The sequence below is a fragment of the Macaca mulatta genome, chromosome 1, assembly GCF_049350105.2.
Source record: "Macaca mulatta isolate MMU2019108-1 chromosome 1, T2T-MMU8v2.0, whole genome shotgun sequence".
Taxonomy (NCBI): domain Eukaryota; kingdom Metazoa; phylum Chordata; class Mammalia; order Primates; family Cercopithecidae; genus Macaca; species Macaca mulatta.
Genome location: NC_133406.1, coordinates 117424846 through 117445732, shown reverse-complemented (window position 1 = coordinate 117445732; position 20887 = coordinate 117424846). Strand labels below are relative to the sequence as shown.

Here is a 20887-nt window from a genome sequence, read left to right as displayed (position 1 = left end):
TAACCTCCTCTGGAGGTCCTCCCGGTCCTCCCGTGGCTGGAGAAGGTGAATCGACTTTCCGTCTCCAGTTTGCCGAGGCGGACAAAGCCGAAGACAATGGGCCTGTCCACTGTCTTCTTTCATATGCACAAAATGTCAGCTCTTCCTGTTTTTAACTTACAACATCCCACCTGATGACCAGCTTAGCAAATTAGAGACCCTCCATGGGATTCCATCTCTGTCTTAGTTCGGGTTTCTATAACGTACCATAAACTGGGTGGCTAATTCACAACAGAAATTTATTTCTCACAGTTCTGGAGGTTGGAAGTCCGAGATCAAGGTGCCAACATGGTAGGGTTATGGTGAGGGACTTTCTTTTTTCTGGCTGTACACTGCCACCTTCTCATTGTATCCTCAGGGGGCAGAAAGAGGGCGAGAGAGCTCCCCGGGGTCCCTTTTATAAGGGCATTAGTCCCATTCAGACTAATGGGACTAAATCCAGACTCTGTGCTGAGTGTTGTGGATTTTTTGCATGTTCATCCTCCCCGCAGACAAATGGAGATGTATTGTCCCCAGAGGGTACAATACAGAATCTTCGGTCACAAGTCAGCAACCAGTCTAGTGAGTGAGAGCATGTGTCTGACTCTGAAATGAGAGTGTATTGTCGGTTTTCACGCTGCTGACAAAAACATGCCAGAGTCTGGGAAGAAAAAGAGGTTTAATTGGACTTACATTTCCACATGGCTGGGGATGCCTCAGAATCATAGTGGGAGGCAAAAGGCACTTCTTACATGGCAGCAGCAAGAGAAAATGAGGGAGAAGCAAAAGCAGAAACTCCTGATAAACCCATCAGATAGTGAGACTTATTCACTATGAGGAGAATAGCATGGGAAAGACTCACCCCCATGATTCAATTACCTCCTCCTAGGTCCCTCCCACAACACATGGGGATTCTGGGAGATACAATTCAAGTTGAGATTTGGGTGAGGGCACAGCCAAACCATATCAGAAAGGAATGAAGTGACAGCATGTCCTGATGTGTGTGATGGTTTTATGAGTTATTACCTATTTCAAAATTGATTGCAATGTGTGAAAAAGAACAAAGACTTGTACTATCTGACTTTAAGGCTGACCATAAGCTATTATAGACAAGGCATCAGGAGTGACAAGTAGATAAATGGACTGAGTTAAGAGACCTGAAACTGATCCATAGCTATACAGTCAATAAATGGGTTTTCAATGAAAGCAGTTCAATAGAAGAAAACAAACCGTTTCAATTAATGGACTTTCATATGGAGGTAGGGGAGGCCAATGATGTTATTCTCCCTCACTCTACACACAAAAGTAACTTGAGACGCATTATAGACCAAAACTTAAAAGTTAAAGATATAAAGCATTTCAAGGATACTTTGTGACTTGTTGGTAGGCAAAGATTTTCAAGGATACTTTTTGACTTGTTGGTAGGCAAAGATTAGCCTAATCCTGTAATTATTATTACTGTGATCTGGTACACTGCACCCAGTTTCTGCTGGAGTATTTCCCGGGTGTCTCTAATAAGTAAGAGAGGGCCCCATGGGATATTCCTACAGTTCCCAGATGAACAGTGGGAAAGACTCCACGCTGACCAACCCGGGGGGCCTGAAAACTCAGGTCCTCAAGGAGGGTAGAGGATACCTGGACCCTGACCCAGACCCCTGGATGGGCTGTGCCAAGAGACCCAGCAAGGGAAGGGATTCCCTCCTGCCTCAGGTTCTGTATTCTTCTGTGGTTAGACGACTTGAAACCAACTCCCTCCCCAAGCACTGGAGTTGGGGCTTTTCCAAGTGCTGGGGATCTTGCTGTCCTAAGGATAGCTGAGCAAGGGGGTCGAGGAGGAGCTTGGGTAGTGGAAGAGGGGAAACCGGGTAAGATGCATGAAGCAGTCGGCTATACAAGGCACAGACAGGACCTACTGGGACCCGAGCGCCTTCATGTGAAGCTTGGTCTTGGGCCACCTTGTTCCTCAAAGGGGTGCCTACTTCCATGGGGTCTTCAAAGGGACTGTGGAAAGAGAGGCCTTCAGCCCACACCTCTGAATGCTTTTCCACCACAGCATGTGGCTTGTATCCTGCTGGTGTGGAACAGTCAGACCCCTGCACGGCTGCAGAGCCTCTGTACTGGGTGGCATCCCAGCCTGAGTGCCACAGCTCAGTGGGTAGGCCCCCGAGCAAGTAGAGAGGAGGGCACCTTTTGAACAGAATGTGTGGGACAAGAGCGATGGCTCATCCGTTCAGGTTACTCACAAAATGAGAGTCAGGAAGATCAGGGCACAGACTTGATTTCCCACACAGGGCTGAAAGCAGACAACCGGAGGGAGAGCAGCACCTGGGCCAATGAGGTAGAAGACAGAAGACCACAGAATACTCCTGCCCTCAACCGCAACCCCTCCCACACACATCCTCCACGCCCCCTAACCACCTTCCTCAGAAGTGTAATAGGAATCCAGATATCCCCTGGCCTGGTTGCTGCAGGAGGCACAGTGACCTGGAGGATCCTGAGGCAGTTGTGGGAAGATGTGGATTGTCTAACTGGAGGTTGGGAGTCCAGGGTGCAGAAGGAAAAGCTTGGAGTGCAGGATTTGGTGGTATGTGTGTGGCAGCAGGCAAAAGAAAGAGACAACTAAGCCACTTGAAATACCATAAGAGATCAAATTTAGAAAATTCCCGGGGATGTATGCATGTAGGCATTCACGAGATCCAGAAACCAGCTGCTGCATAACTGCATGTTGTGTGCAAGCCCTAAGTTGCTGATGTTTAAACAGCCTGATGGGTTCACAAACGCAATTTCTGAATAGTCTTAAAAGCAGAGGTGCACTAAAGCCACTGTGCCCTGCAGCCCAGGATCCCAGTAAGTTCTTTGACCACTTATGGAAGATTTTTGGAGTTGTCCTTGGTAACCCCCAAGAATGTCTTGGTTAGGAGTAGAATTTTAGATGTCATCATTTTAAAAATTAAAAGTAAAACTGTGGAACTTATAGAGAGATAAAATTAAAAGAATACATTCACTATCCTGAGTAGAAAGATTTCCTATAGAACATAACAGGCTTTAAAAATAAAGAAAAAATCTCATCAAATTAAATGCTTTGAGAACTAAAATTAAAATCCAAAGCCATCCAACCAACTGGACAGACCTCATCTTGGCTAAGGAGATCCCAGAGAAGTCTTAAATACTGAGTTCCTGACCAGTATTTGGAAGATCAGACACCCGTCTGACCTTCTCTCTCCCTTTTGTGGTTTAGACGTAACTGATCAGCATTATTGTTAAAATAGAGATCATAAGACTGACAGAACAGACTCCTTACCATAGTAAGATACTATATTATAAACAAGACCTAAGGCTATGCCAGGCAAGGTTAAGTCATGCACCCCTCAACTTAAAAAATAAACTATGTTCTAACTGCCAGGTTTTTTTTTCTTCTTTCTTTTTTTCTGTAGCTAAGCAAGCACTGGCCTTGAGATAAGCAATGCTGAAGCACTTGCAGCTCACCCATTACCATAAACTGACTGAGCCCTCCCTACACAAGCCATAACTACAGCTTTGATTGGACAAGAGACTGATTTCAGTAACTTTCTCCTGATAAGAGACCACTGGCTGTGGACTAGTTCTGGACAGTTTACAGAGGCTGTGCACTTGATTGCCTTTGTGTCTCTGCTTCACCTTTTGAAGCATAAGGCCTAACTATAATGTATTTAAATGTTGTCTCCACCCCAAAGTGAACATGGGTTGCATGTGACAGGCATGTTTACTCAGCATGCATGCAGCAGGATCCCTTCATGAATATTCAGAGCTCCTCCTATTCCCTGTTGAATATATGTGGCCAACCAGATCAACATAAATCCCTATTCTCCCCTCCCCTCCCTGGAAACCTATTTTTCAGGTTTCAGCAGGAGGGTATGCCTCCCAGTCTGTCAGAATGGCCGCCTTGCAGGCTGTAACCCTTTATAAAAAATAAAATCTCCTTTCTAAATTTATAAATTGTGTGATTTTTCACTTGACAGCTTTCAGTTGTCAGTCAAGTCACTGACTGGGAAAAGTCCTTTGCAATATATTTATTTGAAAAATGACTGAATTCCTGAATATATAAGAGAAATTTCATAAATCAGTAATATAGAGCTAAGCCAAATAAAATCAGGCAAAATATTCGAATAGGCCTTTGCAAAGGAAAATTTCTTATATGCTGGAAGCCATAAGAAAATATGCTTCATAGTATTGTTCATTAGGCAAGTACAAATTAATTCCACACGGAGACACCACTAACCACTTACCAGTGTATGGGTACTTTATTTTATTATTATTATTTTTTTTTCTGAGACAGGGTCTCAGTCTGTCACCCAAGCTGGAGTGCAACGGTGCGATCTTGGCTCTCTGCAACCTCCCCCTCCTGAGTAGCTGGGACTACAGGTGCATGCCACCATGCCCAGCTAATTTTTGTACTTTTAGTAGAGACGGGGTGTCACCATGTTGGTCAGACTGGTCTGAGAGCACAGCTACATTTAACAAAGTTAGCACATCAAATGCTGACAAGAATTTGGTGCCACTTCAACTGTCACTGCTGGTGAAAAAACATTCTAGAAGACTGGCAATTTGTACTAATGTTAAACTTATACTCAGGTCATGACCCAGCAACTGAAGTACTTCCATGAATCTCAAGTGCACAAAAAGACTGTTACAAGAATATTCATCACAAGAATTCAGTAACACCACAATTGAGAAGTCATCCATGAAACTACGTGGATGTATCTCATGAGTATAATGAACATAACTGCAGAAAAAAGGCCAGACACAAAAGATATGTCCATTTACTCATGAGAACTTTAAGAACAGGCAATTGTAACCTATGGGAATAGACATCAGAATGGCGATTAACTAAGAGGACACAGGGTGGGAATTGCCTGGAAAGGGGCTCTAACAGGCATTTCTCAGATGATGGCAATTTTCTAAAACTTGAGCTGGGTGGTGATTACATTTATCAAAATTAAACAAATTGCACTAAAAATTTGTGCACTTTATGTGAACTGTAGTTTATTTACTGTTCGCATTGCTTGAACCCGGGAGACGGAGGTTGCAGTGAGCCGAGATTGAGCCGTGGCACTCCAGCCCGGGTGACAGAACAAGACTACGTCTCAAAAATAATAATAATAGTAGTAATTTACTGTTCTCATAAAAATTAGTGGATGCGGAATGGAGGCAAGCCGGTGTAGATTATGACAAGTAGTTTAGATTTTATTGTAAACTCATTAAAAGCTCGTTCTCGTTTTGTGTTTTTAAAAATCCCACTGATACAGCTGTTTTCTCTACCAGAAAATACTATAACCACATTATTTCATCAGTGGAAGCTACAGACAAAGGGCTCTTGAGAGGTGGCATCTTCACCTATGGGAATTTTTTCTGCTCAATTGTGAGACAAAGGGCATGTCCAAGTTTTCCTTGTGGTCAGGCCGCCCCCCGTAGTTAGTTTATGCACAGTGGGCTAAACTCCAGAAGCTGGAGCCCTTCCAGGCCAGTGGTTTACTCTGCTCTCTGGAGGCTGCTAGGATTAAAGGCAAAGCAAATGACAGGTCTATTAGCTACAATCGCAAGATAGAAAACATTGCTGTGACTCAGATTTGAACCCAGGTTGTGGGAACCACAACTACAGGTATTAACCACTACACGACCACAAGGCCTGCTGACAACCATTGTACTTCTTATCCTTTTAATGTAAAAACACTCATACTACTTTCTCTGCTTTATTCTTGAACATCTGGAGATTTTCGTGCTTTTCTCTCTTTCATGCGCTTCTCTGTTTCTCTCTCCCCATTCTGCTACATAATTAAAAAAAAAAAAATCTCATCTCTCAGGATCCGGCCCCTGCCGCTACACCAAGCCTCCTGGGAAGTCTCCTTGTCCCATAAACACTTCTGCCTTCTTTCACTCCTTTTTTTTTTTTTTGACGGACTCGCTGGGGTGCAGTGGCTCACTGCAACCTCCGCCTCCTGGGTTCAAGTGATTCTTCTGCTTCAGCCTCCCAAGTAGCTGGAATAGCAGGTGCATGCCACCACAATCGGCTAATTTTTGTATTTTTAGTAGAGACGGGATTTCACCATGTTAGCCAGGCTGGTCTTGAACTCTTGTCCTGAAGCTATCCATCCGCCTCGGCCTCACAAAGTTCTGGGATTACAGGTGTGAGCCACCGTATCCGGCCAAATTTCAGGCCAACACCTGTTGACGCACATTGCCAGACACACGGAATCCCTCGCGGAACACCGATAGGCCCACAAAACACGCAGGGGCCAAGGTGGCTGACGATTTTAGCAAATTCGGTTCACAGTGTCTGGGGTACAGCCCGGAGAGTCCACTGGCCACCCCCGCGCAAGGAGCAGTCTCCGCTGCTCCCTTCATCTCTACGCAGATTCCTCCCCACACACCTCCCCTTTCTTTGGGCCATGGAGGCCTCTTGGACCTCTGACGTGACTACCCCGCCTGCAGCTCCTCTCCTTCTGGGAGCTTCAGGGTAAAGAACTGTGGAGAAGAACAAAAACCTCTTGCATTGGCCGGGAATCGAACCCGGGTCTCCCGCGTGGGAGGCGAGAATTCTACCACTGAACCACCAATGCCTTCCTGTACCAGCTTCCTGTGGGAGGTGAGAATTCTACCACTGAATCACCAATGCCTCCCTGTACCAGCTTCCTGGAAGATAGCTGAAAAGAGTATCCAGGAAGACTTAGAAACTTGCAAGCGGCTTTTTCAAGTGTCGACTAAAAGCTAACAAAGACATCCAAAGCAAATGTTTTTACAGGAAACTTTTACTAGACAATGTTATAAATATCAAAATAGCTCATTTGTCGGATCAAACTCTTAACTCTGAAAAAGGTCTTTCTACCTGCATTACAAACCCCTATAATAAAACATCAGAAATTCATTCATGTTTCTTTTCTCTAATCCTAAATCTTCAACTGTCAACCTCAAACTGCTGCCTTAGTGGTTCTGAGAAGGTAACCTAACTGGTAGTTTAGGTAAGTAAAGTTCTAATTCAGGGAGGAAATAAGAAGCAGAAGCAAAATTAGAATTAGAGGAAAGAGGAAATAAAAGGACAGAATCAAGGTAGAGATAATGAAGAAACAAAAGTTGGTATACTGAGTTAGTTTTTGTCGCTGTTTTTTTGGCAGAAGAGTAATGATCGGTCTTGTGATCATTATAATACTGTTATTTGTCTGCTTGAAGATGTATAAAGCACTTGAAGGAAATGTGATATAAAAAGATTAATAATGCTTGCAGTCAATATTTCATTGTTATGGAGAATCCAATTTCCTAAGTTAACATGCTTTGATGTATTAGCTATGTAAGGAGTAGACTAGTTTAAGGAAATATTGACAGTCAAAATATTAACATATTAGTCTTTTGATGAAGTTCAAATAGTAGAGAGATTTCTTTCCTCAATTTTCCCTGGAGAGAGTAAACTGAAGAGAAAAATCCAGAGTTTGCCCCACATGTTGGGTCTGGGAGTCATTATGACTTTTTCAGACAGAAGCTGTGTGTGACATGGAATCATGCTTCTTCTCTAGCTGAGAGGCCAAGCTAGGTCTAGGCTGAGTCATAAACTTGAGCCCAACAAGGAAATCACCCTTCACATTGACCTGGAAGAGCTTTGACCGTTCTCTGTTCTTTGCCCAACACCCAAGACACACATCAGCTCTGGCCAACAAACCTTCACATATTATCTATATCAACCAGAGCTACATTTATTCCCAAATCACCTTCTAAAATACAAACCTGTACTTTCTACTCTCAAATTCTAAATTTGCAAAGGCCTCATATGCATCTCAGAGTCACAGATGCTAAAACTCAACACACCAGTGAGTTCCCTGTCAGCATCATGTACCATCGTCTATCTCAAAACCCAGTGATCAGACCCAAGTACAGCATCTCCCAAAGAGTAGTGCACTGTCCTGGGTGTTTCAGTGATCACTAAAACCTGTTTCTAGCCCTGCCTAGCACACTTATCCTCGCCACCATCCATCCTGTTTGCCAAGCCAGATCTTTCTTTGGATAAACTCTCGTTTTCACAACACAACAATTTCAGTTCAATTCAAAAAAATAGTGTTTAGGTTTATTGGATACTCCACAAGCTTACTGCCACTTTATTACCACACTTTTCCATCTATCAGCTCTTGCGTCCATTAACATAAGCAGACAAAAAAAAACTGGACTCCTGGCCAGGTGCAGTGGCTCATGCCTGTAACCCCAGAACTTTGGGAGGCCAAGGCAGGCAGATCATGAGGTCAGGAGATTGAGACCATTCTGACTAACACGGTGAAACCCCGTCTCTACTAAAACTACAAAAAAAAAAAAAAATTAGCTGGGCGTGGGGGCACCCGCCTGTATTCCCAGCTACTTGGGAGGCTGAGGCAGGAGAATTACCTGAACCCGGGAGGCGAAGGTTGCAGTGAACCGAGATCACACCATTGCACTCCAGCCTGAGTGAAAGAGCAAGACTCCGTCTCAAAAAACAAAAAGAAAAACAAACAAACAAAACTGGACTCCCTACAGCCAGTGTAGTACGCACCACTCACTTGCCACACTGTATGCTAAGTGACCCTTCCACAGCTGAAATCTGCACATAACTTCAGCCTAAAACCATGTAATGTCCCTTTATTTCTTCAGTACAACGATACAATGATGAATACCTTATTCTCTGTACCCTTCTTCCCTCTGTGCTCACCACTCTAATAGTTCTTGCCAATACTCAAATCCAGGAGCAGCAAACTACTTGACGTGTCATAAACTTTTCACAGGTTCATGCCAGTGGATTCCCCGGTGAACCAGCTATCTTAACTTAGGTTTCCATAACAAAATACCACAGACTGGATGGCTTAAACATGAGGAATTTCTTTCTCACAGTTTGAGAGGCTGAGAAGTCCAAGATCAAACTGCCAGCTGATTTGGTTCCCTGGTGAGGGCTCTCTCCCTGGCTTGCAGACTGCTACCTTCTCCTTCTGTCCTTGCATGGTGGAGAGAGAGAGAGCACTTTGATCTTTCTTCTGTTTTTTATAATGACACTGATCTCATCATGGAGATCCTATGGTCATGACCTCATCTAAGCCTGATTACTTCCCAAAGGCCCTACCTCCAAAATACTTTCACGTTGGGAGTTAAGGCTTCAATATATAATTTGAAGGGAACACAAACATCCATTCCATTACACTAGCACCTGCATTTGCAATCCAGCCTCTGGGCCAGCCTTAGCAGTGCAGAGCCCAAGGCTTCAATTGACAGGATTTTTATGCTCCCATGCTCTGGCTCTTTGGCTCCGGAAGCTTCATAGAACCAGTAGGGTAATACATCATTTAGCAATTATACTATAAAACACATGGTGGGCAAAAGAGTGCCCTATTAAGTATTTCGGTTATGTCCCCATTAGTGTGCTTGGCTCAACCTATTAACAGTAAATAGTGGTTAGCATCCACCTCAGTACAATTCCCTGCAGTCATCCTATCCATTCCATTTTCCTATCCTTGGCTTGCTGATTCAATACTCTTAAGTGATGTACTCCTGGTGCTCTCCTTTTTCCCTCGGAGATATCTTGTGATTTCTTTGATTCTCTCCACCTCTACAGGTTAATAAATCTAATATTTTAAAAAATCTGTAGAGGGATGTTGGGAAGCTGTGAGGAGAGCCCTTGGGCTTTTCGCCTGGGTAAAGGGCAGACTCCTGAAGATTCTGGGCCTTGGCCTCCAGCTGCACTAGTGCTGGCCACTTAGCTGTTCTCAGCAGCCTCACCTGGCGCAATGGTGCTGAAGCGCACTGCCTCGAGGCCAGAAGGCAAAGCGAGAGTCGGTGGCTATGACCTGGAACCCATTTAGGCAAAATTGAGGGCGCTTGGGGACAAAGCAATAGAGAAGGGTGGGCAATACAGGATGTGTACACTACACATTAGGAATTATATTTACTAAATTGTTGATTACCTAAGCCTCCGGAGAGTAGTTTGGACACTTACCGGTTTGCTGAGGATTATTTGGGGAAGGGGTATGCATGCAAATGTATATACATAATTCGTGTGATTTTGGAATATTGACTCTATGAGTTCCAGATGCAGATTTAGAACCTTTTTAAAAAATGTTTTGTTTTGTTGTCTCTCAAATCAGCCAGATCTGCAACTGGATCAGAGTAAAGCGAAGCCAAGCGGGACCCTTAGGAAATGCGCTAAGATGTCATCCACTTTCAGTGTCAGCCTGTGAAAATTCAGGCGATAGAAGAGAATGAAAAGAACCCTAAGGAATTTCTGGAACCAAAGCTAACATTAAGCAGGCCTGCTGTGACGTACTCTTACTGGCAGACCAGTGGAAATTGTAGCCTGGTCGACAATCTGTCTAGATTGATGAGGTGTAAAATGTAGGTCACAGGTTCAACAACTTTTCTGTTTTTCAACCTTGAGTAAACTCACTAAATTTAAAGGTAAAAGGAGACCTGTTTCCGCCCGGTTTCGAACCGGGGACCTTTCGCGTGTGAGGCGAACGTGATAACCACTACACTACGGAAACCACACACTTGCCACAAGAGGCAAAATATAATCATGAAAATCTTAGATCAGCCATTTCTACTATAGTTTACAAATCCAAGATCGCGCCACTGCACTCCAGCCTGGACGACAGAGCGAGAGTGTCTCAAAAAAAGTTTGGAGAAGAAGGTGCCATTTCCCCTAGTTGCTTTTCTTACTGCAGTAGTGACCGCATTGCCTTCACATCTGAAGTCCAGGTGCTTCCACCCTGAGGAATATGCAGATCGCTAGGTCACTGGACGCCAGGCCGCAGTGCCGGCCTCGTTCTGCCTTTGGCTCCAAATGCAGTCGGGGGACGCGACTGAACCTCACCAGAGGCTGATGGGATGTTACCCTTACCAGTGACTGGAGAGCCGAGCTCCCAAAGAGGCCTACTTTATGATAGCCTTAAATCAGGAAATTTCATGAAATCCCACCCCTCTACCGCCCCATTCCCATATTCTATCTCCTCCCCTGCCCACTCTGAGAGGATTCGCCGCCTTTCTGTCGCGTCTGGGCTCTTTGGAGTCCCACATGGACAAGACAAAAGGGGCATTGCCTTTTCCTACAGGAGAGGGAAGAGCCGTCACAGCGGAGGAAACACAGACTCACAGCGCGCATCCCCACATACTTGCACCCTGCCGGACGCCAGCAAACCCAGCAAAGCACTCTCTGAAGCTTCTCTGGAAAAGGACGGAGTGTGAGGTTTCTGATAAGGCAAGAGGAGCCAAACAGAGGGGACCCAGTCCTTCCCCTGGCTCGAGAGAACAAACCCAGAAGAAGGGCAGATTCAAAGGAAAAGCGCAAAGGCGGCCCAACCCCACGACCTGAGCGAGCCAAGGGTCGCGGTTTAAATTGCGTTTATCAGAACAGTTGTTTGCTCACTGTCCCAAAGCCCTCCAAGGGACAAAGAAAACACTGGCATGGCACCAATCGCAGAAGGGGGCAGCATTGACATCCAGGAACGGGCGTGGAAAAGCAGGGATCATCTCTCCCCTATCCCCTGTATGGCTGCAGACGTAGCAGTGGTTCTTTTCTCTAGGACCCAGTGAGTGTGCACTAGGACAGAACACTATTTATATTATTCATGGTGGCACCACCCAGGCTGAAAGTGAGCCTGTGCTGCTTCAGCTTTCAGGAAGGACGGGCCCAATTCTCCCTCCCTATACAAAGCTGCAGTGCCCTGGCAATGGAGGATAGATCATGGAGTTGCCTGCCCTGGACTCGGGGAAGAGGCTCTGCCCTAAGCCCCATTTTAGTGGTAGCTGTCAGAGTGGCATATCCATAGACTTCAGCTGCACCACAGCCAGGAACCAAAGGACAAAGTCTTTATAAAATGAAGGTTATGAGCTCTGTGACAGGGGCATGATAGGGAAGCAGATCACATTCTTGCCTACTCAGGAGGAGCTAGTGCACCTCTGCCCCTTCCCCTGAGGCCTCAGCACACCCCAACATGATCTCTTGCCACCATCCTGTCAGAGCAGGTTTTTCCACTGGACACCAGCCTACCTACCCACCCTTACTCTTAAGCAGCATCTACTAGACTGCATCCTAAACTGGACCACTGAATAAAAAAACCCTGCTACCCGAAGGGCTTAGTGCTAGTCCATGAGATAAGCTTCCTGAGAATTCCCTACCCTCAGCCCCCAACAGGGGTCAGTGTGTTAGCTTTTACTTCCAGTACATCACCACAACAAGCAGCATCTGAGAAAGCTACTGCTTAGAAGCTACCTACAACCAAGAAACACATACAGAGATAGGGCCCCCCAAAAGCACCCAGAAATGAAGCCAAACAATCATACACAACACATATCACAGTCATACCATCAAGAAAAAAAAGAATAAAAAAATTAAAAATCCTCATCCAAACAATACCAAATTCAAAAATAAGAAGCAACAGCTTCCTCAGATGAGAAGGAATCAGTGCAAGAACTCCAGTGTACTCGTAGTATTTACACACTTCCAAAGGATTGTACTAGTTCCTAGCAATGGATCCTAGCCAGACTGAAATGTCAGAAATGACAGACAAGAATTCCAAATACGTATTGCAAGGAAACTCAATGAGATCCAAGAAAAAATTGAAGTCCAATGCAAAGAAACCAGAAAAACAATACAGAATATGAAAGACAAGAAAACTATATTAAGAAAAAACAAATACAACGTCTATAATTGAAAAATTCACTAAAGGAATTTCAAAACACATTGAAAGCTTTAACAATAGACTACACAAGCAGAAGAATGAATTTCAGAGCTTGAAGGTTGGTCTTTCAAATTCACCTAGTCAGACAAAAATAAAGAAAAAATAATTTTTAAAAATGAACAAAGCTTTTGAGAATTATGAGGTTATGTAAAGCGATCAAGCCTATGACTTATTGGCATTCCGGAGAGAGAAGAAAAAAAAGTAAGCAACCTGGAAAACATATTTGAAGGAATAATTCAGGAAAGAATTTTCCTAGTCTTACTAGAGAGATTGATATTGAGATACAAGAAATTCAGACAACTTCTGCAAGATACTACACAAGATAACCATTGCAAAGCATACAGTCATCAGACTTTCCAAGATCAATGTGAAAGAAAAAATCTTAAAGGCAGCTGAAGAAAAGGACCAAATTATCTCTAAAGGAAATCCCATCAGACTAACAGCAAACTTCTCAACCAAAATCTTACAAGTCAGAAGAGACTGGGGCCTATTTTTAGCCACCTAAAAGAAAAAAAAAAAAAGTGCTTGTCAAAGTTTCATACTCTGCCAAACTAAGCTTCATAAATGAAGGAGAAATAGTTTTTCCCAGACAGAGAAATGCTAAGGGAATTCATTAACACCAGACAGGCTCTAAATAAATGTCCAAAGGCATTCTAAACATGGATGGTACTTGCTACCATAAAAGCACATGTAATTACGAAGCTCATAGACCCTATAAAGCAGTACATAATTGGGTCTACAAAGCAACTAGCTTAACACTATGACAAAAATAACACCTCACACATGAATATTAACCTTGAATGTAAATGGCCTAAAAGCTCCACTTAACAGGCATAGAGTAGTCCAGGCATGATGGCTCATACCTGTAATCTCAGCACTTTGGGAGGTCAAGGCAGGCAGATCACTTGAGGTCAGGAGTTCGAAACGAGCCTGGCCAACATGGTGAAACTTCATCTCCACTAAAATACAAAAATTAGCTGGGCGTGGTGGTGGGTGCCTGTAACGCCAGCTACTCGGGAAGCTGAGGCAGGAGAACCACTTGAACCCAGGAAGCAGAGGCTGCAGTGAGCCAAGATCGCACCACTAAACTCAGCCTGGGTGACAGAGTGAGACTCCATTTAAAAAAAAAAAAAGGCATAAGGTGGCAAATTGGGAAAAAAAAAAAATCAAACTTTCTGTGGCCTTTAAGAGAGATCTATCTTACATGTTATAGCGCCCAGAGGCTCAAAGTAAAGGGATAGAGAGAGATCTGTTATGCAAATGAAAAACAAAAAAGATCAGGAGTTGCTATTCTTGTATCAAGTAAAACAGACTAAACCAACAACGGCTAAAAAAAAAAAAAAAAAAAAAAAAAGACAAGGAAGGGCATTATGTAATCAGAAAGCATTCAATTCAACAAAAAGATTTAACTATCCTAAATATATATGCACCTAACACTGAAGCACCCAAATTTATAAAACAAATACTACTAGACCTAAGCAAAGAAATAGCCATACTATAATAGTGGAGGACTTCAACATCCCACTGACAGCACTAGACAGATCACTGAGGCAGAAACCTAATAAAGAAACTTTGGACTTAAATTGGACTCTTGACCAAATGAATCTAATAGATGTCTATAGAATACTCTATCCAACAACCACAGAATATACGTTCTTCTCTTCTGTACACAGAACATTCTCTAAGATTGACCACATACTCAGTCATAAAGCAAGTCTCAATAAATTTTTTTAAATGAAATTATATCAAGTATCTTCTCAGACAACAGCAAATAAAAGCAGAAATCAATGCCAAGAGGAACTCTCAAAACCACACAAATACATGGAAACTAAACAACAGAATCATTTTTGGGTAAACAATAAAATTAAGGCAGAAATAAAAAAATTGAAACAAATGAAAGTAGAGACACAATGTGTCAAAAACTCTGGAATACAGCAAAAGCAGTGTTAAGAGGAAAGTTTATAGCACTCAATATCTACCTTGAAAAGATAGAAAGATCTCAAATTAACAACATAATACCACACCTACAGAACTAGAAAAAGAAGAAGAAACAAAACCCAAAGCTAGGAGAAGGAAAGAAATAACTGAGATCAGAGCAGAACGAAATGAAACAGAGACCAAAAAAAAAACAAAAACACACACACACAAAGGATCAATGAAATGAAGAGTTGGTTATTTGAATGATTGATAGACCACTAGCTAGATTAACCAGAAAAAAAAAGATCCAAATAAACACAATCAGAAATTACAAAGGTGACATTACAACTCATACCACAGAAATACAAAAGATCCTCAGCGACTACTATGAGCATCTCTATAGGCACAAACTACAAAACCTAGAGGAAATAGTTAAATTCCTGGAAGCACACAACTTCTTAAGATTGAACCAGGAGAAACTGAAATCCTGAACAGATCAATAATGAGTTATGTAATTGAATCAGTAATAAAAATTCTACTAATCTGACAGAGCCCTGGACCAGACAGAATTTTACAACTGAATTCTACCAGATATGCAAAGAAGAGCTGGTACCAATCTTACTAAAACTATTCCAAAAAATTGAGGATGAGGGATTCCTAACTCATTCTATGAAACCAGTATCATCCTGATACAAAAATCTGGCAGGGACACAATAAAAAAAGAAAACTACAGGCCAATATCCCTGATAAACATAGATGCAAAAATTCTCAACAAAATACTAGCAAACTGAATCCAGCAGCACATCAAAAAGATAATTCATCATGATCAAGTGGGCTTTATGCCTAGGATGTAAAGATGATTCAACAGATGCAAAAAAAGGATGCTATTCACTGCATAAACAGAATTTTTAAAAACCATATGATTATCTCAATAGATGCATAAAAAGCATTCAATAAAATCTTACATCCCTTGCATGATACACACCTTCAACAAACCAGCCATCAAAGGAACATAACTCAAAATAATAAGAGCCATCTATGACAAACCCATAGCCAACATCATGCTGAATAGGCAAAAGTTGGAAGCATTGCCCCTCATAACTGGAACAAGACAAGGACGTCCACTCTCACCACTCCTATTCAACACAGTACTGGAAATCCTGGCCAGAGCAATCAGTCAGGAGAAATAAAAATAAAAATAAAAAAGCAATCATCCAAATAGGAAAAGGGGAAGTCAGATTATCTCTGTTCACCAAAGACATGATCCTGTATCTAGAAACCTCTAAAGATTCCTCCAAGATACTCCTAGACTTGATAAACAAGTTCAGTAAAGTTTCAGGTTACAACATCAGCATACAAAAAATCAGTAGCATTTCTATACACTAAAAATGCTCGAGCTGAGACCCAAATCAAGAACTTAATCCCATTTACAACAGCCACACACACACACACACACAGATAAAATAAACAAAATACCTAGGAATATATTTAACCAAGGAGGTCAAAGATCTGTACTGGGAGAACTACAAAACACTGATGAAAGAAATAATAGACAACACAAACAAATGGGAAAACATTCCATGCTTGTGGACTGGAAGAATCAATATTGTTAAAATGAGCATTCTGTGCAAAGCAATCTAAAGATTCAACGCAATTCCTATCAAGTTACCAATGTCATTTTTTACAGAATTAGGAAAAACATTATAAAATTCTTATGGGGCTGGACATGGTGGGTCACACCTGTAATCCCAGCACTTTGGGAGGCTGAGGCAGGAGGATCACTTGAGGTCAGGAGTTCGAGGGCAGCCTGGCCAGTATGGTGAAACCTCGTCTCTATCAAAACACACAAAAATTAGTAGGCGTGGTGGCATACACCTATAGTCCCAGCTACTTCAAGAGACTGAGGTGGGAGAATCACTTGAACCCAGAGGCAGAGGTTGTAGTGAGCCGAGCTTATGTCACTACACTCTAGCCTGGGTGACAGAGTGAGACCCTGTCTCAAAAAAAAAAAAAAAAAAAAATCCCCATGGAACCAAAAAAGAGCCCGAATGATTAAGGAATCCAAAGCAAAAAGAACAAATCCAGAGGCATCACATTACCTAACTACAAACTATACTACAAGGCTATAGCAACAAAAACAGCATGGTACTGGTACAAAAATAGACACATAAATCAGTGGATAAGAATAGAGAACCTAGAAATAAAGTCACACACCTACAGCCAACTGATCTTTAACTAAGTTGACAAAAATAAACAATGGGGAAAATGATACCCTATTCAATAAATGGTGCTGGGAAAACTGGCTAGCCAAATGCACAAGAATAAAACTGGACCCTCACCTCCCACCATATACAAAAATTAATTCGAGATGGTTTACAGACTTAAATATAGGATGTCAAACTATAAAAATGCTAGAAGAAAACCTAGGAAAATCTCTTCTCGACATTGGCCTATGACTAAGACCTCAAAAGCAAATGCAACAAAAACAAAAATTGACAAATGGGACTTAAATGTAAAAAGCTTCTGCACTGCAAAAGAAATAATCAACAGAGTATACAGTCAACCTACAGAATGGGAGAAAATATTTGAAAACTATGCATCTGACAAAGGACTAATATCCAGACTCTATAAGAAACTTAAATCAACAAGAGAAAACCAAATAACCCTATTTTAAAAATGGGCAAAGGACATGGGTAGACACTTATCAAAGGAAGACATACAAGCAGTCAACAAATATATGAAAAAATGCACAACATCACTAATCATCAGAGAAATGCAAATTAAAACTACAGTGAGATATCATCTCACAGTAGTCAGAATGGCTATATTCCAGGCATAAGGCAACTGTGCTCTTCACGACTTCTCAATGTTTATTCACATTGAGAAGTAGGTTCTGTCATTCTCTTGAATGAAGCTCACCTGATATGGTAAGTTATCCTCATTTTAAAACATTCAGATTTTATCCTACAATCTTTTCACATGTGACAGTTTTTCTGTTCTTTCTAAGCATGTAATGGAAGTCAAGGAATTCTACATCCTCACGATCTATTAATATTTCTTACCTTCCCACAGCAGTGAAATTCTCATTCTAGTCTTCTGAAACAGAGATAGCTAATAAAGAAAACTCATTTCTTCTTTAACCTTTTCCATGAATTTCAGACCATTCTGGTTTTATTCTTTTCTACACAAAGTTTACTCTTTATAGGTGTTCAATAAATAAAATATAAACACTAATTTTAAAAATAATTTATTAATTTGATCTCTTCATTTAAAGATAATATCCAATGCCTCCAAGTTCCCACCCAAGAATTCTGTTGCACAGGGCTGGAAAAGTTCTGGAGAACATTCTTCTAGACCCTCTAGGCATCATGTCACAGGATGTCCTCGCCACAGCTGGAAGAGTGACTCTGAGTATATGAACGAGGAGCTACAGTGGACTGTGCAGTACCTAGGGAGGGAGAGACAAGGTTGCAATGAAGTCTGGAGGGATTAGGGAATTCACTGATTGTACCAAACAAAAACTTATATTTCTTCTCTCCTATTCCATACCCAGGTGAAAGTGGGAAAGACAGGAAGAGAGACCCCAAGCTGCTTTCTAGTCGACAGCTAGTGACTCTCTGATTATCTGCAAAGATTGGGAAAGGAACTTAAACATGACATGTAGATTTTCCAGAACTATTTACTCCTGGAGCTAGGAGTCTGTGAACACGTAGGTGGGATCTTGTAAGAAGCAGCCTTATCTAGATTGGGAATAAGCTATGATAGTTTTAGGCTGTGTGGATCTGGTCAATTTTTGTGCTGCCTACTTCTCTTTGCTTCTATGACTGGGCATTGCTGCAGAAAGGAAGAAATATGGAAATGACTTCATCTTTGATTTTTTTCCTTCTGGAAGCCAGAAAACTCCAGTTTTCTTCCCTGAGCCCTTTTTCTGTTGCAGAACTACGGTGTGGACTACAGGTCCTACCTATGGAAGATGGAGGTAGATACTTCACAGGGAATAAAAGCAACCCAGACAAGTCGCATCTTTAGGTAACAGATACTTTCAAAAATGTACTTTCCTGCACCCATTAAAATTTTAGTCTCAGCCAGTCAGAAAACCTGGTGTCCTCATGCACTGGGATAACAGTGCAGTATGGCTCAGGCTCAGGTTTTGCTGGGCACACCACAGTAGGCCACACACTCTCACATGCAATGGCTTCAGGTATGGACCAGGGTCTTTCCCCCTAACTGGCTTTGGTTATGATGTTGTACGTCATCATTCTTCTGGCCTTAATATGAGAGAAGAAGGGGTGTAGAATAATTGGTCTCCAAGTGAGAGCATCCAGGGTGAAGAGTGTGGGAATAAAGGTCGTTAGCACAAGAGAAGAGGCAGGTGATATCCAAGGCATATAGTAATGGCATAAAGGTGGAATGTTGCTCTCATTCTGCTGAAGTGGGCACCATGGAAACCTTGGTGCTACCAGTCGCCAGTCAGGCCACAAGCCCAAGAACAGCACCAGGCAGTATAAGGACATATAAGAATGGCATCACTTCAGATAGTCCTGAGAATGAGACCTAGCCCTGTTTGGGGCAAACCACTCGCTGGGAGCAATAGTACCCTTCCTGCTTCCCTATCTGGGCTGATTGTAAGGAACAAATGAAATCATGCACACCAATGTGCTTTACACCTGTAACACTCTGCCCCAAGAAGCGATATGCCCTTTTGAGACTCCCTAGATGTGGACAGAAACATAAACTTTCTGCCTTTCTACCTTTTCCTTGGTCACCATTGCTGAGCACATGCTCCAGCCTCTCCCTCAGGCGGTCATTGAGGCTGACAGACTCCTCCAGGCGCTGGCGCAGTTTCTGGATCTCAGCAAGATTCTTTTCCAGCAGGTCAGCCGGTACTGCAAACCACCAAGACATAGGAGAGGTAGGAGGTGGGGAAGCCTGATCATCCCTGGGCAGCTGTGGGGCCTGCCTGGCATCTGTCTGCAAGATCTCTACCTATCTCTATCCTTCCGTCAGCTTCTTCCTCTCTCCTTGGCATTCCTCTCTCCTTGGCATTGAGGAAGCACCAGGCAACTTTAGTTAAAGCTCCTGGGCTTTCAACCACAAGGTGGCCCCTGTGAGGAAACACCACAGGCCTCCTCCCAGACAGAGATCACCAAGTACGTCTAAGGGAGATGGACACGGGGTGAGAAACTACTAAAGGCCTCTAGGCAGAACTGGCCTAGTAATGGGAAAGGCTGTCTACCTCCTGGGCATGGATAGCAATCCAGAGAATCTCTCTCTCCATCTCATCCCTCTCTCCCATGATGATCCCAACTCAACAGCCTTTGAGATTCACTCACTTACAGAGAGAAAGACCAAGGTAAGTGCATATGAAATTAAACCAGGCTGTGAATAATGAGTAATAGCGAATGTTCTCCTTTAACCAGCTTTGGCAAAAAAGGAACATGAAAGAGCCTGGGGAGGTGTCAGGATCTGAAGTGGGAACAGGAGAGAAGGGAACAATCTCCAAGGAAGGAAAAAGATGCACAGAGGGAGGAGGCTGAGAATAGGCTTTACCCACTGGGAGATTTTGCGTAGGGTCAGGTTTTTCTCTGAGAATTTAAAATGTCATATTGTTATATTACCCGGGACACAGAAATGGAGCTACTTCAAGCCATTCCTCTAAATAGCTGCACTCCTAGCTGCTGGGTGCCAGGATGCTTGGCTCCAAATCCAAAAGCAGTGTTTATGGGGGCAGGATTGGCTCGTGGTTGTATGCATGGTGTGTGTCAAAGAGTGGAAAGAGTGTGTAGGGGTGGGTGACTCTGTAGAAATAGTTTTCCATCCTACAGTAGCTCTTGACCTAAGGAAGACCTTCCCCATGGAATCTGAGCTTAGCATTCCAGGGCAGTCTTAATCTAGGCTTAAGAAGGTTGTAGGCCGGGCGCGGTGGCTCAAGCCTGTAATCCCAGCACTTTGGGAGGCCGAGGCAGGCGGATCACAAGGTCAGGAGATCGAGACCACAGTGAAACCCCGTCTCTACTAAAAATACAAAAAATTAGCCGGGCGCGGTGGCGGGCGCCTGTAGTCCCAGCTACTCAGGAGGCTGAGGCAGGAGAATGGCGGGAACCCGGGAGGCGGAGCTTGCAGTGAGCCGAGATCGCGCCACTGCACTCCAGCCTGGGCAACAGCGTGAGACTCCGTCTCAAAAAAAAAAAAAAAAAAAAGAAGGTTGTAGTACAGAGAGAAGCCAGCATTTAAAT

General features: G+C 43.0%; 1 protein-coding gene, 2 non-coding genes and 1 pseudogene across 4 annotated transcripts in view; 1 reads left to right on the top strand and 3 right to left on the bottom strand.

The window, feature by feature from the left end:
- The first annotated feature begins 1874 nt into the window (after positions 1-1874).
- LOC107000807 (protein FAM231D pseudogene) lies at positions 1875-2740 on the top strand (annotated as a pseudogene).
- A 3803-nt stretch (positions 2741-6543) lies between these two features.
- TRNAG-CCC (transfer RNA glycine (anticodon CCC)) lies at positions 6544-6614 on the bottom strand. The gene has a single exon. It is a non-coding gene; the product is annotated as a tRNA-Gly (tRNA).
- A 3851-nt stretch (positions 6615-10465) lies between these two features.
- On the bottom strand, positions 10466-10538 carry TRNAV-CAC (transfer RNA valine (anticodon CAC)). The gene has a single exon. It is a non-coding gene; the product is annotated as a tRNA-Val (tRNA).
- Positions 10539-17885: 7347 nt separating this feature from the next.
- The window catches only part of LOC704296 (myomegalin), a 28844-nt gene continuing 25842 nt past the window's right edge, over positions 17886-20887 (bottom strand). The window contains exons 7-8 of one of the 2 annotated variants that reach the window (XM_001096405.5): positions 19403-19537; positions 17886-18099 (exon numbers count right to left, since the gene is read on the bottom strand). In XM_001096405.5, coding sequence (XP_001096405.3) covers positions 18023-18099; positions 19403-19537 — 212 coding nt within the window. In that variant the 3' untranslated portion in view covers positions 17886-18022. Of the gene's footprint in view, positions 18100-19090; positions 19538-20887 lie in introns of those variants that run through there. The other variant, XM_077948705.1, reaches the window with a different exon arrangement.